This window comes from Thalia democratica, chromosome 1 (genome assembly GCF_965202585.1).
Source record: "Thalia democratica chromosome 1, ktThaDemo2.hap1.1, whole genome shotgun sequence".
Classification (NCBI taxonomy): Eukaryota; Metazoa; Chordata; class Thaliacea; order Salpida; family Salpidae; genus Thalia; species Thalia democratica.
The window spans coordinates 43,515,011-43,529,131 of NC_139165.1; the positions used below are offsets into that span (position 1 = coordinate 43,515,011).

At 27.5% G+C, this 14,121-nt stretch overlaps 1 protein-coding gene across 2 annotated transcripts; it reads left to right on the top strand.

The window, feature by feature from the left end:
• Positions 1-3,956: 3,956 nt before the first annotated feature.
• On the top strand, positions 3,957-13,398 carry LOC145845722 (trifunctional enzyme subunit beta, mitochondrial-like). 2 transcript variants are annotated; one of them, XM_082952804.1, is made up of 12 exons: positions 3,957-4,030; positions 5,990-6,086; positions 7,876-7,990; positions 8,356-8,473; positions 10,011-10,132; positions 10,237-10,311; positions 10,642-10,822; positions 11,092-11,216; positions 11,612-11,827; positions 12,095-12,169; positions 12,329-12,493; positions 12,857-13,398. In XM_082952804.1, the coding sequence occupies exons 1-12, from the start codon at positions 3,976-3,978 to the stop codon at positions 12,893-12,895; spliced, it is 1,383 nt and encodes a 460-aa protein (XP_082808930.1). In that variant the 5' UTR covers positions 3,957-3,975; the 3' UTR covers positions 12,896-13,398. The 2 variants fall into 2 exon arrangements, with proteins under 2 accessions (XP_082808930.1, XP_082808932.1); XM_082952806.1 differs by having other exon boundaries at positions 3,970-4,030; positions 5,993-6,086.
• The last annotated feature ends 723 nt before the right edge of the window (positions 13,399-14,121 follow it).

The window sequence follows — 14,121 nt, forward strand, 5'->3', positions numbered from 1 at the left end:
CTTATTAAAGAAAACTATGTTGTACAGTGCTAAATTATTTTATTGTTTTAATTAATTACAAAATCTAAAATAAAATTAAGTGTCAATGTCAATTGTTCCAACTCGTACAAAAAAAAATAATTGGACATAAATTAGTTACCATAATAGAAAATGGTTCCAATATTAAAAACTTAAATATTATTTAAACCTGATCTGGATTAAACTTTAGTAACAATGATAGCATTTTACAAATAACAGACCAACTTTCTGTTGCTCGCAAGTCGTAATTATTTAATTATCGTAGTTATCAACAAACAAAACTGACATTAAACTAAAAACATGATAAAATAAGCAACAAAAACAATTTTAGCTTAAATTAAAAAATTGTTTTTACCTTACTAATTTCATATTTCAAATGATTTTAAAAAATACAAAAACAAAAATTTTAACGTGAATTCCAAACGTATTAAAATTTTTAACTCGTACAAGAATAAATATAATCGGGTTTGATAATATAGTGGGAATTGACCGGGTAGGAATTATGTGGATGGGAATAGATTCGGGTGTGAAATGATCGGGTGGGATTTGATCGGATGGGATTTGATTCTGGTAGATTTGATCGGATGGGATTTGAATCAGGTGGGAATTGTGCGGGTGTGAAATGATCGGGTGTGATTCGGATGGGAAATGTTCAGGTGGGATTTGATTCGGGTGGGATTTGATTTGGGTTGGAATTGATCGGGTGGGAATTGTGTGCGGGTTGGAACTTAACGGTTCCCATTACCCCTAACCCTTACCCTTGGTTGGTAACTTTTTTTTTTGTATTTTTGTTCTATCTAAATTTTTTTTGCTCTCGTGCAAAATTTTCTTTGTGCAAAAGTGACCCCTCGTACAAAAGTGACCCTTCCTGCAAAAGTGTCTTTGTGCATATTTGACAAGTTCCCATTAAAAGAAGTTATGTTCAAAAAAATATTGAAATATTATAGATTAGCTGTTTTTGCTTGTACAAACGTAATAAAAATAAAGCATAATTTTTGTTATGAGAACTATTAAAACTTTTTTCTAAAATTTATTTTTGATTATTCAATGTTGAATAAATTTATATTCGGAGCATTAAAAACAAAAATTGAATTGTTAAAGAAACATTGCACAGTTTTTTTTTTAATTTCTAACAACTGATAGTACACAATGCTACTTATCTAATTAAAAAAAAATTATCGTTCTGGACAAGACTTAAAAGGTGTCCAAGTGGTGTGCGACTCGATTTCCAAAAGGTTTTTTCGTACACCAAGTCCATGGACCAAATCAAACATTTTCTGTTGTTCAACAAACATATACATATAAACGCTATTTTTTGGTAAAAATTGAGAAACAGCTAAAAAATTGATTTTTTTTTGTTCTACTTAAGCATCAGTTTTAATGTAGTCTTAGCTATACGTTTTTAGTAGCTTATATACACAAGAAAAACTATTTAAGATGAATTATTTTTTTTATTCTAAACCCTCCTAGAACTTCGCTATAGACTGATTGAATATACTTTTAGCAAAAAATTGAGCTAAACTAAAGTTTTTGTAGTTTTTTCAACATACTTCTATATATCTATTTAAAATGTCATAAAGCATCAAGGGATAGTCTCTGCTATCATAGCAGTTTTATGGTTTTGTAACAACAATAGTGAATAAAGTTATTAGTTGTTAGAATTCTCGGAATGAAACTTACCGAAAGTCATTCAAGCGCGAAGTCCAAAGGTTGTAGCTTCACAACAGCATAACTAATTAATATAAAATTTCATATATAGATTTAACTTTGAGGTTCTTAAATTATCTACAAATAAGTTTTTTAATTTCTGAGCTTTTTTTTATCACGTAAACTATTGGAACTTCTACTGAATATTTTGTGATAAAAAATAAACACTGAATAATATTTTTAACCTTGAACATTTTTTTTTTGTATATGTGTGTCAACTATCGGTTTTGATCTTTAAACTTCAACTCAAAGTATTTTCAAAGCTGTAATTAGCACCCCTACACTGTCAGGCCACAAAGATGATTTCAAATCAGACTTAAGTTTACGAACACACTTAAAATAATCTATTATTAATTAAACACTTTTATAAAGAAATGTGATTTTAGGAAAATAAATGAAGATTTTTCTATGATTACATTCTGTTAATAGTACTTTTTAAAAGAAGCCATTCAAAAAGTTGGTTTTATTCATAACTTCATCACTTTATGGTTAATTCTATAACTATTATTATAGTTTATTGAAGAACATAAAAAAAGCACTCAAAATATTTGGTCCCAGGACCTGGTGCACAAAAAACCCCTTTTGGTTTTTAAGTTGCACACCACTGATACCTTACTACTAATAAATTAATTATTTTTCTAAATATAAATACTGCATGTCTATCAAAATGTTAAAAAATAAAAGAATAATTCACTGAAAAACATTTTTTACTCTTAAATTTACAATCATTTGAAAATTTCTATTTTGTAATTAGTTATTTTTAGTTTTCTTTTGTATATGTGTTAACCACCAGGCTTTGATCTTGCAAGGTTCAGCTCAGAGAGTTTTAAATGTGGTCATCAGGACCCCTACACCATCAGGCTATTTTCTCTCATAAGAGACAAAAATATATAAAAAATAAAGGGTAGCCGGTTAACCTGGGATTTGAAAATTTATGCTGAAATAAACTAGAATTCTATACTTACAAAAATAACCTAAAATTTTGAACAAAAATCATCTAAATAGATTTATGCAAATTGTATATTTTATTCGCGATTGGTTTTGGTGGCAGGAGATTGCGACCTTTATAGAACTTAACTATTGAACTATAATCATCAAAAAAAACTGGAATTTTTAACATTTACATGTAAGATAAATAATGTGTTTTAGATACCTATCAAGTTTTATGATGTAACTACAACCTGAACCTTGTTTAAAATTAATTAATTAATTTATTAAAATAATTTTATAACAAAGCTAAAACTGTATTGAATTAAGGGCATAGGGGGGTTTACAGTTTTTTCAAAATTTGATCTTATTTTATATAGTTTTGACTAAGCTACAAGATGCTTTTTACAGATTATTAAAATTCAAAATAATTTTGAGATATAGCTGGTCAAAGTCAGAGGCAGCAATAGGATCCTTATGGGAGGCTCAGGTTAAAACGGCAAAAATAGACTATTTCACTAAAAATTTATCTTCTCCTTTTTAAAACAGTTTTTTTTTTGTTCTTTTGTTATAAACTTTTTATTTTTTTTAAATTCTTTCTGACAGAATTTTCTAAATATATCAAGGAGCTTTTCCTGAAAATTTGAGGTAGTTTACTTAAAAAACTTAGGAGAAGATAGATTTTTAGTGATTTCTAGTTATTTGCTGTTTTAGTTTGCGCCTCCAATAAGGATCCTATTGCTGCCTCGACTTTGACCGACTATATCTCAAAAATTATATTGATTTTTTATAATCTGTAAAAAGCATCTTGTAGCTTTAAAAAACTATATAAAATAAGATCAAATTTTGAAAAAAGTGTTTTACCCCACCCTCTTATGCCCTTAAATAGATTGTATTGAAAAAAGTTTAGCCACCTTCTGGCTGTTATATAGCTATATAAATTTGGTTTACATTTTTTTATGATAGTCATAAAAAGCTTGTAAATACTGTTTAGAAATATTTTGCCACATGTATTAATAACTGTTATGATCCTTTTGTTAATTATAATGCATCATATTTAATTTCATTTTTTACAAATCATCTTTATTATAAATAACTTTAATAATTTTGTTTCAAAAAAAAAGGGAAATATTGTTTAAAAATTCACAACAGTATTTTATTAATGGGTGCATAATAATCAAGAAAAATACCAATAATACACAAAATAAATATTAAATTTGTCCTTATAATTGGGCTCCAATGCAAACTTTTATTTGTTGTTAACATAACTCCCAACTAAAATTTGTTATGAATTATTTTTTTGCAGATTACTAAATAGTCAGAATGTATGTTAGGCAAGTCAAACAATTGAGCAGAATCAGCACTCAAGCAGTTGCAGGTAATTGTTATATGTTTTTAAATATAATCAAAACAACCATTCAAAAATTGATACATTGAGAATTTAGAGATGTTATATTTATTAATGAATAAAAAAATAAGAAGCAGATTTTAATATTTTGAATTGTATTGTTTAAGTTATGTTTCTTAAATTGATTTAGTTTGCTATTATTATCAAACAAATAGTATGGTATTTATAATAATTAACAAAATAGGGCTTATGAAACTTTAGTCTTTTGTGTTCTAGACTTTTATACTAAAACATAATTTAAATTAAAAATGGTCAATTACATAAGAACAATAGTTAGTTAAACAACTTATTAACACATAAAAGTTATAATAATAAAGAATTTAGTTTTTTCTACATTTTTTGAACTTATTTGATAAAGTTCTTCATAACATCATTATCATACCCCTTCAACCACCTCTTAGTTATAAACATGTTAATAATTTGTTAATATTATTTGTTTTCTTCAAATTGGTTAAATTTAAAAAAATTGTATGTAACTATTTCTCTTTTGTTTCCATAGTGAGATGGGTGATTAACTTTTTATTTTTAACATATTTAAGTTACTACGTGCTTTTACTTTTTTTTTATGGAAACTAACTTTCGAAGAAAAAGTAATTAAATTTTGTTAGTCTCTACATGCAATGTACAAGCTAAGAGATTTTAGCTTAAAAACTGAAAAAAAACTAAAAAAAATTACTGAAAATAATTTTCTTTTGTTTATTTAGCAATTCTTCTTAAACTTTTCCATTTTGTTTAAATTTTTGTCTAAACTATGTTTTAGGGGGGGGGGGGGGGGGGGGTAAACACCCTTTTTTGGTTTTTGATTTTATTTTATATAGTTTTTACTAAGCTACAAGATGCTTTTAACAGATTTAAAAGATTCAAAATAATTTTTGAGATTTAGCCGGTCAAAATCAGAGGCAACTATAGGATCCTTATGGGAGGCGCAAACTAAAACGACTAATAACTAGAAATCACTAAAAATCTATCTCCTACGTTTTTTGAGATAACTACCTAAAATTTTCAGGAAATGTTTCTTGCAGTATTTAGAAAATTCTGTCGGAACAGAATTTTAAAAAATAAAAAAATAAAGAATTTGTAACAAAAAAACTAAAAAAAACTTTTTTTTTGATTATTTTTTATATAATTTTTTTATTTTTTTGTTTTTAAAAAAATCCTTCGAACAGAATTTTTTAAATATATCAAGGAACATTTCCTAAAAGTTTGAGGTAGTTCTCTCAAAAAATGTAGGAGAAGATAGATTTTTAGTGAAATAGTCTATTTTTGCCGTTTTAGTTTGCGCCTCCCATAAGGAACCTATTGTTGGCTCCAACTTTGACCAGCTATATCTCAAAAACTATTTTGAATTTTTTAAATCTGTAAAAAACATTTTGTAGCTTAGTAAAAACTATATAAAATACGATCAAAAACCAAAAAAGGGTGTTTACCCCTCCTATGCCGTTAACTGATTTTTTAAACAAACAAATAAAAGTTTTTATGCTTTGCTTCATATACTATTTATTTATTAAATTTGTTTCAATAGTTTTTCAAATATTGCAAAGAAAATTTTCTTTAAGTTCTAGGTGAATTGCCTGAAAAACAAAGTAGAAAAAAGATTTCTAGTAGTTTTTGAAGTTCTATTAAAACTGGCTATTAAAAAATCATCTCTTTACGCTTATATCAGAATTTATTCAAAATTGACCATATCTCAAAAATTAATTGAAATTTTTATAATATATATATCATAGAATATACTTAAAACTTAAAATTATGGCCAATACTGGGTTTTATAAAAAAATTATGTTGGACCCCTATGGCCTTAAAATAATCTTTTAAGGAATTTCTAAAGTCTACTAAAGTGTAAACTAGTCTCTTAATTAAACAAGCACATAAAAATAATATGAACTATTTAACAGTAATAAAAGTACTAACAAGTGCTGTAAATTTTAGCAGGTTCTCGTTCATTATCAACAACTTCAAGAAACAGCAGTGAAAATGTTGTTCTTGTTGAAGGAACAAGAACACCTTTTCTAATGGCTGGTACTCAGTTAGTTTCTTGATTGTTGTTAGTGTGAAATTAAAATTTTAACTTATTGTTTAAGTAGTTTGTCAAGAATTATTATTTAAAGTTGATATTTTTTCATACTGTGTGTATTTTTCTTAATAAACTGAGAAGTTTATTTAATTAACAAAATGATTAATAACTGTTTTTCTATAGTGTGCTATAAATAATTTATTTTTTACAATTATTATATGCGCATTTTATTTTTTTTATGCGCTTTGGTTTTTTTATATATTTATCTATATTCTAGTTTATATAAAGTAATCTGTTTAGTTTTTTGTTTCTATAACACTGCTGAATTATGTTAAATGATAATTCTAAATTTGCTGCTGCTAAGTTTATTTAAAGATATTTAACTAGAAACAAGCTGAAAACAAGTTCTAATTGAGGTTTATTCAGTCTATTACACTACTGAGTTTCAGTTTTACGCAATTAAGGCCATAGGGGGGAAAACACTTTTTTTACAAAAATTAACTTTGGCTTTTGTATACAAACTACAAGCCAGTTTTTATAGAATTCAAAAATACCATTAAACTTTTGAGATATTTTAGTTTTTGTAAAAAATTTCCAATACAAACAAATTGATAGAAAATTTTTCAAGATCAATTATCATGGAAAATTTAAAGATCACTAAAAATCTATCTCCTCCTTCATTTTTCAAGCAATCTTCTTCAAGTTTTCAGGAAATGTTACTTATATTAAAAGAAAAAAACATTACTAATAAATTTTTATAAGTTAAAGAAATAAAAACAATATTACAATAATTAAAAAAAAAAAATTTATAATTTATTATTACTTAGAATCTTTAAAGTCCAAAGTTACGTTTTTTTATTATTTTATAAAGATAAGACTGTAAAAGTTTGAAGAAAATTGCTTGAAAAATGTAGGAGGAGATAGATTTTAAATAAAATAGTCTTTTTTTGCTGTATAGTTTCCCTTCCCATAGGGAACCTATTATGCGGCCCGACTTTGACTGGTCATATCTTAAAAATTAATTCGAATTTTTAAAAACAATAAAAAGCATCTTGAAGCTTATAAAAAACTCTATAAATTAAGATCAATTTGTAAAAAACATGGCTTACCCACCCCCCCCCTCTTCCCTATGGCCTTAATCATGATATTCTTGTTAAGAAGAAGCTATTTTGCACATAATTAAGTGTGTAGCAGTAATGAAATAGTCTAAAGAACTAATTAGTTTTTAAGGCATTTACTTTTTATACTCTGCCATGATTACTATCAAAAAAAATTAATAAATTCCCTGTAAATTTACAATATAATGTGGATTTCCCTATAATTTTTTTTTGAAATTTTAGTAGGAACCCTGTATATAAGTTATCTTTATATTAATATACTCAAAATACTATATAGTTAACAAAGCCATAGTATTATTTAAGGGCATAGGGGGTAAATCACTTTGTTCACAATTCGATTGTATTTTCATTAGTTTTAACAAAACCATAAGCTGCTTTTACAAATTTTGAAAGTTTAAAACAATTTTTGAGACATAGCCGGTCAAAGTTGGGGACTACAATAGGTTTCTTATGGGAGGCGCAAACTAAAAAAGCAAAAAATGCCTTTTTTACTAAAAATCTATCTCTATGGCAAAAAAACAAAAAAAAGTTTTGTAGCTTAATAAAAACTATATAAAATAAGACTAAATCGTGAAAAAGTGATTAAAACTTCTATGCACTTAATAAAATATTTTAATTGTATTGACGTATTAGCGTACAAGATGTTTTATAAGACTAAACATTTTCAATAAATGATAATGCAGATACAAAAACCTGATGCCTCACGACTTACAGAGGGAGGCCATTGTAGGACTGTTGAGTAGAACCGGCCTGCCCAAGGATGCTGTTGATTATGTCATCTGTGGAACTGTTATTCAAGTTAATGCTTTTTACTCAAAATATCCATTTTATAATAAGCATTAAATTCACTTGATTGAATTTATTTAATTTTGTTTTGACTTTAATCAAAGATATAAACACAGGTTGTAGATATAGTGTTTACATTTGTTATGTAACATTTTTCTGATCTACGAGTTTTAGAGTTATCATTGAACAAGTTTATTTTAAACTCAATTAAATCCATTTAGTTTTCAACTTTTTTAAACTGGTTTTTTGTAAGCTACAACAACAGCTGCTGCAAAGAAATCAATAATGTTATAATTATATATTGTGTTTGTATAAAAAACTTTTTTTTATATTCTATGTAATAAATAACATATAATTAAATGACAAACAATAATCAGGAAGCGAAGACGGCCAACATTGCAAGAGAAGCAGCATTGGGAGCGGGTATCTCAGACAAGACGCCCTGTCACACCGTCACACAAGCCTGCATTTCCTCCAATCAGGCCATCGCTACCGGTTAGAGTTATTTCACTAAAACGTAGCTAATGTTTTGAAGTGCTACAATTTTATAGAAAGTAATAGTTAGAGAAATATTTATGTTATTTTTTTTTAATGAGTATTTTTGTTACATTTTGTATATTAAAAAAAAAAAATAAAGGATTTAAAAAATGAAACAGTAGCTTAAGCCATAGCTTTTATTTAGAATTTCCAAAGTTTTGAAACCTCCATATGTTTACACTGAAAAAAAAGTTCTGTGCACACTACAATATTAAAACAAAGTGTTTGTACAACAAAACAAAAATAATTTGTTTGAGATTTATTTGTATTAGTGACTATGTTAAGTACTAAGCAATCAAGAACTATAATAACTTAAAAACTACCAAGAAACTGTCTTTGAAAAAATTCTTACATAAAAAAAATTAAAAAAAAATATTTTTTACTACTTATTAAGATATGTTTTCACAGTAGACTAATTTATGTGCACATTTTAAGAAACACATGACACAAAATTAACAACTTAAATTGGCACTTGTTTATACAGCAGCTAACAACGTTTCTGTATGGAGTTATTTAAATTTTTCAAAATTTAGCTTCAAAAATTAAAAGTGTTTGTTATTTTCCAAAGCTATTTAAAAAATAAATTCATTGGGGACATGTTTAGTAAATGGCTAATTAACACTTAATAGCTTTAATTAATTCAAGTTTAGTTTACAGTAATTTATGATAAAACTAGGGCTTAAATTTACACTGTTCTAAGTTGAGGGTATTAGTTGTATGATTACAAACTAGAGCTGGAGACTAATAGTGATTTTTCATTGTATACCAGGTATAATACACAAATAAACTAATTATTATACCTAACTTTTTAAGTTGTTATATTTTTTACAATTACAAAAATGTAAAATGTGTTAAATTATTGTAAAAATACTTTGTTGTTGTAGAAAAAAAAACGATCTATCGTGATAAAAACTTGTCTATAAAGCTAGTAACAAGTCTTATTAAGTTGACAGATAAAAACTGTAGTTATCAATCGCTTTCCTGCTTAATTTCAAAACAACGTAGGTGTTTTTTAAGTTTGTTAGACTTTTATTTTGTTATAGCGTATTATAGTACACATTGAAATAAAAAACAGTTTTCAATTTCAAAGTTCGATTGTTGCATTGTTCAAAAATATTTTAACCAAAAAAGTATACTACAACTTTTTAAATTTAATTTTATTATTGATTGGTTTGCAGCTTAAGTAATTAGTATAAGAAAAATGTGATGTAGTGTACAAAGCTTAAGTTTACATTTATTTAACAACTGAAATAATAATCTTCATATTTTTCTTTTAATGTATTTTTTTCCTGAATTTAAAGTACATATGATTTTAGTTTATAACTTTTAACAACCTTATAATATATATTCCAAACTCTTTAGTTAAAACAGTTCAACAATGTGCTTTAACGAAGTTTTACACAATCAAAGTCAGTTATAAAGCTGTTTCACTGGTCACAATTTTTTAAGGTTTGTAAATAATTTCTGTTTACAAGCTTCCATACAAAATTTTCAGGATTCAACATGATAAAGGCCGGGCAAGCGGAAGTGGTGATCGCCGGTGGAGTCGACTTCATGTCCGATGTTCCCATCAAGTTCAACAGAAAGATGAGGAGCCTCATGCTCACCCTCAACAAGGTGTGTATTTATTTTAATGTTAATAAATCTTTTTTTTTGTGAAAAATCATGTTTTTGGACTTTCATTATTAGTAAGTTTTACTCAATTTTCACTTTTCAAACAGACCAAGTCGACCGGTGGGAAGTTGGGATTGTTGGGGAAACTGCTCGGCAGCCCCGGAAAGTATCTCGCCCCTGAGGTTGTTTGAAAACCTAAAAACTTTATTTTTAAACTATGTTTTTCAAAATGATCTTCGATTTATAATTATCATTTATTTGACTTTTTGTTAGATATAAAAAACTGCTTAAGTTACTTAATAAAAAGCTTATTTAAATAATAATAAAAGTGCGGAATAACCATTTTACTTATATTACCAGCTCCCGGTGGAAATAAGTAGATAGTTAATCTGCACTTTTATTATTATTTACCATAATTTTTTTTTTTACTGAAAAAAATAACCTGATCAAACTTTAACGAGCTTGAAGTGACGACTAAACAGACGCCAGTACTTACCAATAATTTTAAACAGCTCCCGGCGATAGCTGAGTTTTCAACGAACGAGGTGATGGGCCACAGCGCGGACAGGCTGGCAGCAGCGTTCGGAATCAGCAGGCAGGCGCAGGACGAGTACGCTCAGAGGTCGCACATGTTCGCCAAGCAGGCCACCGAGGAAGGAAAGCTGGCCGACAGGCTAGACTTCAAAGTTCCCGGTATGCCGTGATTTTTACCATCACTATTTATGACTTTTTTCTATTAATCTTTTGATAGTAATTACTACTTAATTTTATTTAATTAGTATTTCTATGCATGCAGGAATAAAAAAAATCTTCAATGACTCACAGTTCTTTATTTAAAATTGTAATCTTTCTGTAACTATTGTTAGTTAATACTTTATAAATAAAGAAGTATTTTTTCATTAACGAATTATAAGATGCCAAGTTTAAAAAGTATTTTTTTGAATAAATCCCTCCTGATACAGGGGTCGCCGAAACTGTGACGGCGGACAACGGAATCAGGATAACCCCCATGGAGAAAATGGCCAAATTGCGCGCTGCCTTCATAAAGCCGCACGGTACCATCACTGCTGCAAACGCCAGCTTCTTGGTTCGTTTTATTTAATATCACTCGTTTTAGTTTGTAAAGTTTTTGTCATATAGTAGAAGTTAGTTGATAAGTTTAAAGAAATTAGCAAATCGGAAACAATAATATATATTTTATACTTCACTAAAAAAGTTGTTATGTTGTTTTTTTTTTAGAATTTGATGTTTTCTGTGATTTAATTATCTTAATAGAAATTCTTCAACAAAGAATTAGCCAAGATGATTTTATTTTAATGAAGAAAAATGTACAATGTTAAATAAGAACAAGGTATAAAAAAGACAAAAAAAATTTTATGTAAAAAAATATTAAAAAGTGTAAAAAGTCAGCCTAAAAGATTCATTATCACAGCCATGTAGCTACATTTGCACACTTTAATTATTAAACATATGTCAATACAGACCGACGGAGGAAGCGCAACCTTGATCATGAGCGAGTCGAAGGCCAAGGAGATGGGTCTGAAGCCGAAGGCCATCATCAACTCGTACGTGTTCGTCTCCCAGGACCCCAAAGACCAGCTTTTGTTGGGACCCGCGTACGCCACCCCCCAGGTGTGCAAGAAGGCAGGGCTGTCGGTGAGCGACATCGACGTGTTTGAGTTCCACGAGGCGTTCGCCGTTAGTTTGTTGTTGTGCATTTTTTGTTTGTCACAATTTACAAAGTTTTTTTTATGTGATTGAAAACTTACTTCGTTTCATCATGAAAACTTTGCAAAACTGCGTTATTAGTTTAAGATAGAAAAATTGCGTTAGTTTAAAAAAACAGTACTTTGCAACTGTCGTGCTATATATTCCAACGAACTTGTTTCGTTGGATATCTATAAACTAGTATTACTAGTATTTAATATTTTTTGAAAATCTTTTAACCCAAATTCATTGTTTCAGGGTCAAATTCTGGCCAACTTGGCTGCGCTCGACTCGGACTACTTCACCCAAAAATACCTGGGAATCAGCGAAAAGGTACATTTGATTATGTTTCATAACTAGGATAATATTTGTAGTAAAAATTTAAAAAAGCCTTTATGTAGTAAAAGTGTTGGTTTCAAATCATTTATTTTTTAATTTAATAGTCAGAATCTTATTTGAATAGAAAATTATTCAATCTTTTCATGATACCAGGTCGGCCAGCTGCCGATGGAGAAGTTCAACTTGTGGGGCGGATCGCTCTCGATAGGCCACCCGTTCGGAGCCACGGGCAACAGGCTGGCCATCACGGCTGCCAACAGGTTGAAGGCTGAAGACGGCAAATACGCTCTGCTGGCCGCGTGCGCCGCTGGTGGCATTGTTAGTTTTGTTACAATGACTAAATATTTGTCGTAAAATTTCAATATCATATGTACACTGTATATCATACATAACAAAAAATGTATAAAAGATATGAAAAAAATAAATTAATATGCATTATAAATATATTCGTTTTTTAATGATAATTAATATAATGCTTCCAAAATAACCTTCATTCAATATAAAATCTTATAAGATATAAAATTTCGTAAATAATAAAGAAAGTTATCACAAAGTTAACATGACATATTTTTAAAGTTTAAAGTATCTTTTAAAACTATCTGAGGTAAAGACTATGTTATTTTAAATTGAGTTATGTATAATAGTATTAAAAATTGGTTACATAATCACATTACTTTTCAGGGACACGGTATGATTTTAGAAAGACATCCTGACTTCTAAAGAAAAAAGAAGTTTCCGCAACAAACTTAAAATGTTTTAGTTTTATAGTATTTATTTCAGGTATTTCTTTAGAATATATTTTGTTTCAAAACTAAACAATATTTATAATCAAACTTAAATTTAAAATCTTTAATTATTTCGAAGCGTTAGTAATAGTTATTAAACAAAAGTCTTAACTCAACAGAATAGTACACATACAGTATGTTTTAGTGCATTTAAAATTATTTATGTTTTACAAACATTAAATATTGTTAATATGTTAAGGCTTTTCTACATTCGGTTTCTACTTTATTGTATTGTCCCTAAATTTACATGCACTTTTTATAATTATGAAAACTAGATTAATTCTTATTTTTAAATTGCTTTTAATTTTTTTTGTTTTGAAATTTAGGTTATTTATCCATTCTGGTATTTTATATTCAAAAGTAATACATATTTTAACTAAACTTTTTCAAAAATAAAACCATTATTAGTCAAGTTTACTGTTAATCAAAAGTAATTAGATCAATCGTCCCCAGCGATTTAGGTTTTAATTTCTTTTATATCGATTTTATTAACATAAGTTATTTTGTTTATAAAATGTGACTTAATTTGTTAACTTAGCTTAAGTTTCTGTAAATTCAGAAAACAATAAAACTTTTACAGTACTATTGTAGTCTTTTATTTAGATCTAATTGTCGAACTGTAATATAAATTATATATTAAGATAAATATTACATGCATATCTTATTCATAGCATTTTAAGGTAATTTAGAAGTCGTATCTCTAAACATTTATTTCTCTAATTTAAAAAAAATGTATTGTTTAATTGTTTTAATATTATAATAAGCTTAGAAGCAATTAATTTATAATTTTTATGTTTATGAAACCTTGAAAATAAACCAATTTTTTTCAAATGAAGGTGATAATAATTATGTCATGTAGATAGTACTAGTAAAGAAAACAAGTAAAATATATAAACCGGACAATAAACTTGACATTTATTTGTCCGCTTAATGCTAGTTTTCGTTTACAATAAGTTTTATCAAAAATTAGATCATTTATAGTTCTGGTTTGTAATGTATAAGAGATAATTCCAAACTTTAATGTAAGATGATTGATCTTTTTTGGCGGAAAATAAAATACAATTTAAGTTATTCTCTCTCCATCTATCATCGAAAACTAATTATTGTAAGTTAAATGCATTTATTTTTGAAAATTTTACTTCAAATTGTTTTTGAAATTAG

Bases quoted from the DNA above. Each gene is read 5' to 3' on its own strand.
- LOC145845722 (XM_082952804.1), top strand. From the start codon at position 3,976: ATGTATGTTAGGCAAGTCAAACAATTGAGCAGAATCAGCACTCAAGCA. The intron at 10,133-10,236 runs GTGTGTATTTAT...CTTTTCAAACAG, and splicing joins TCATGCTCACCCTCAACAAG to ACCAAGTCGACCGGTGGGAA. The intron at 10,823-11,091 runs GTATGCCGTGAT...CTCCTGATACAG, and splicing joins GCTAGACTTCAAAGTTCCCG to GGGTCGCCGAAACTGTGACG.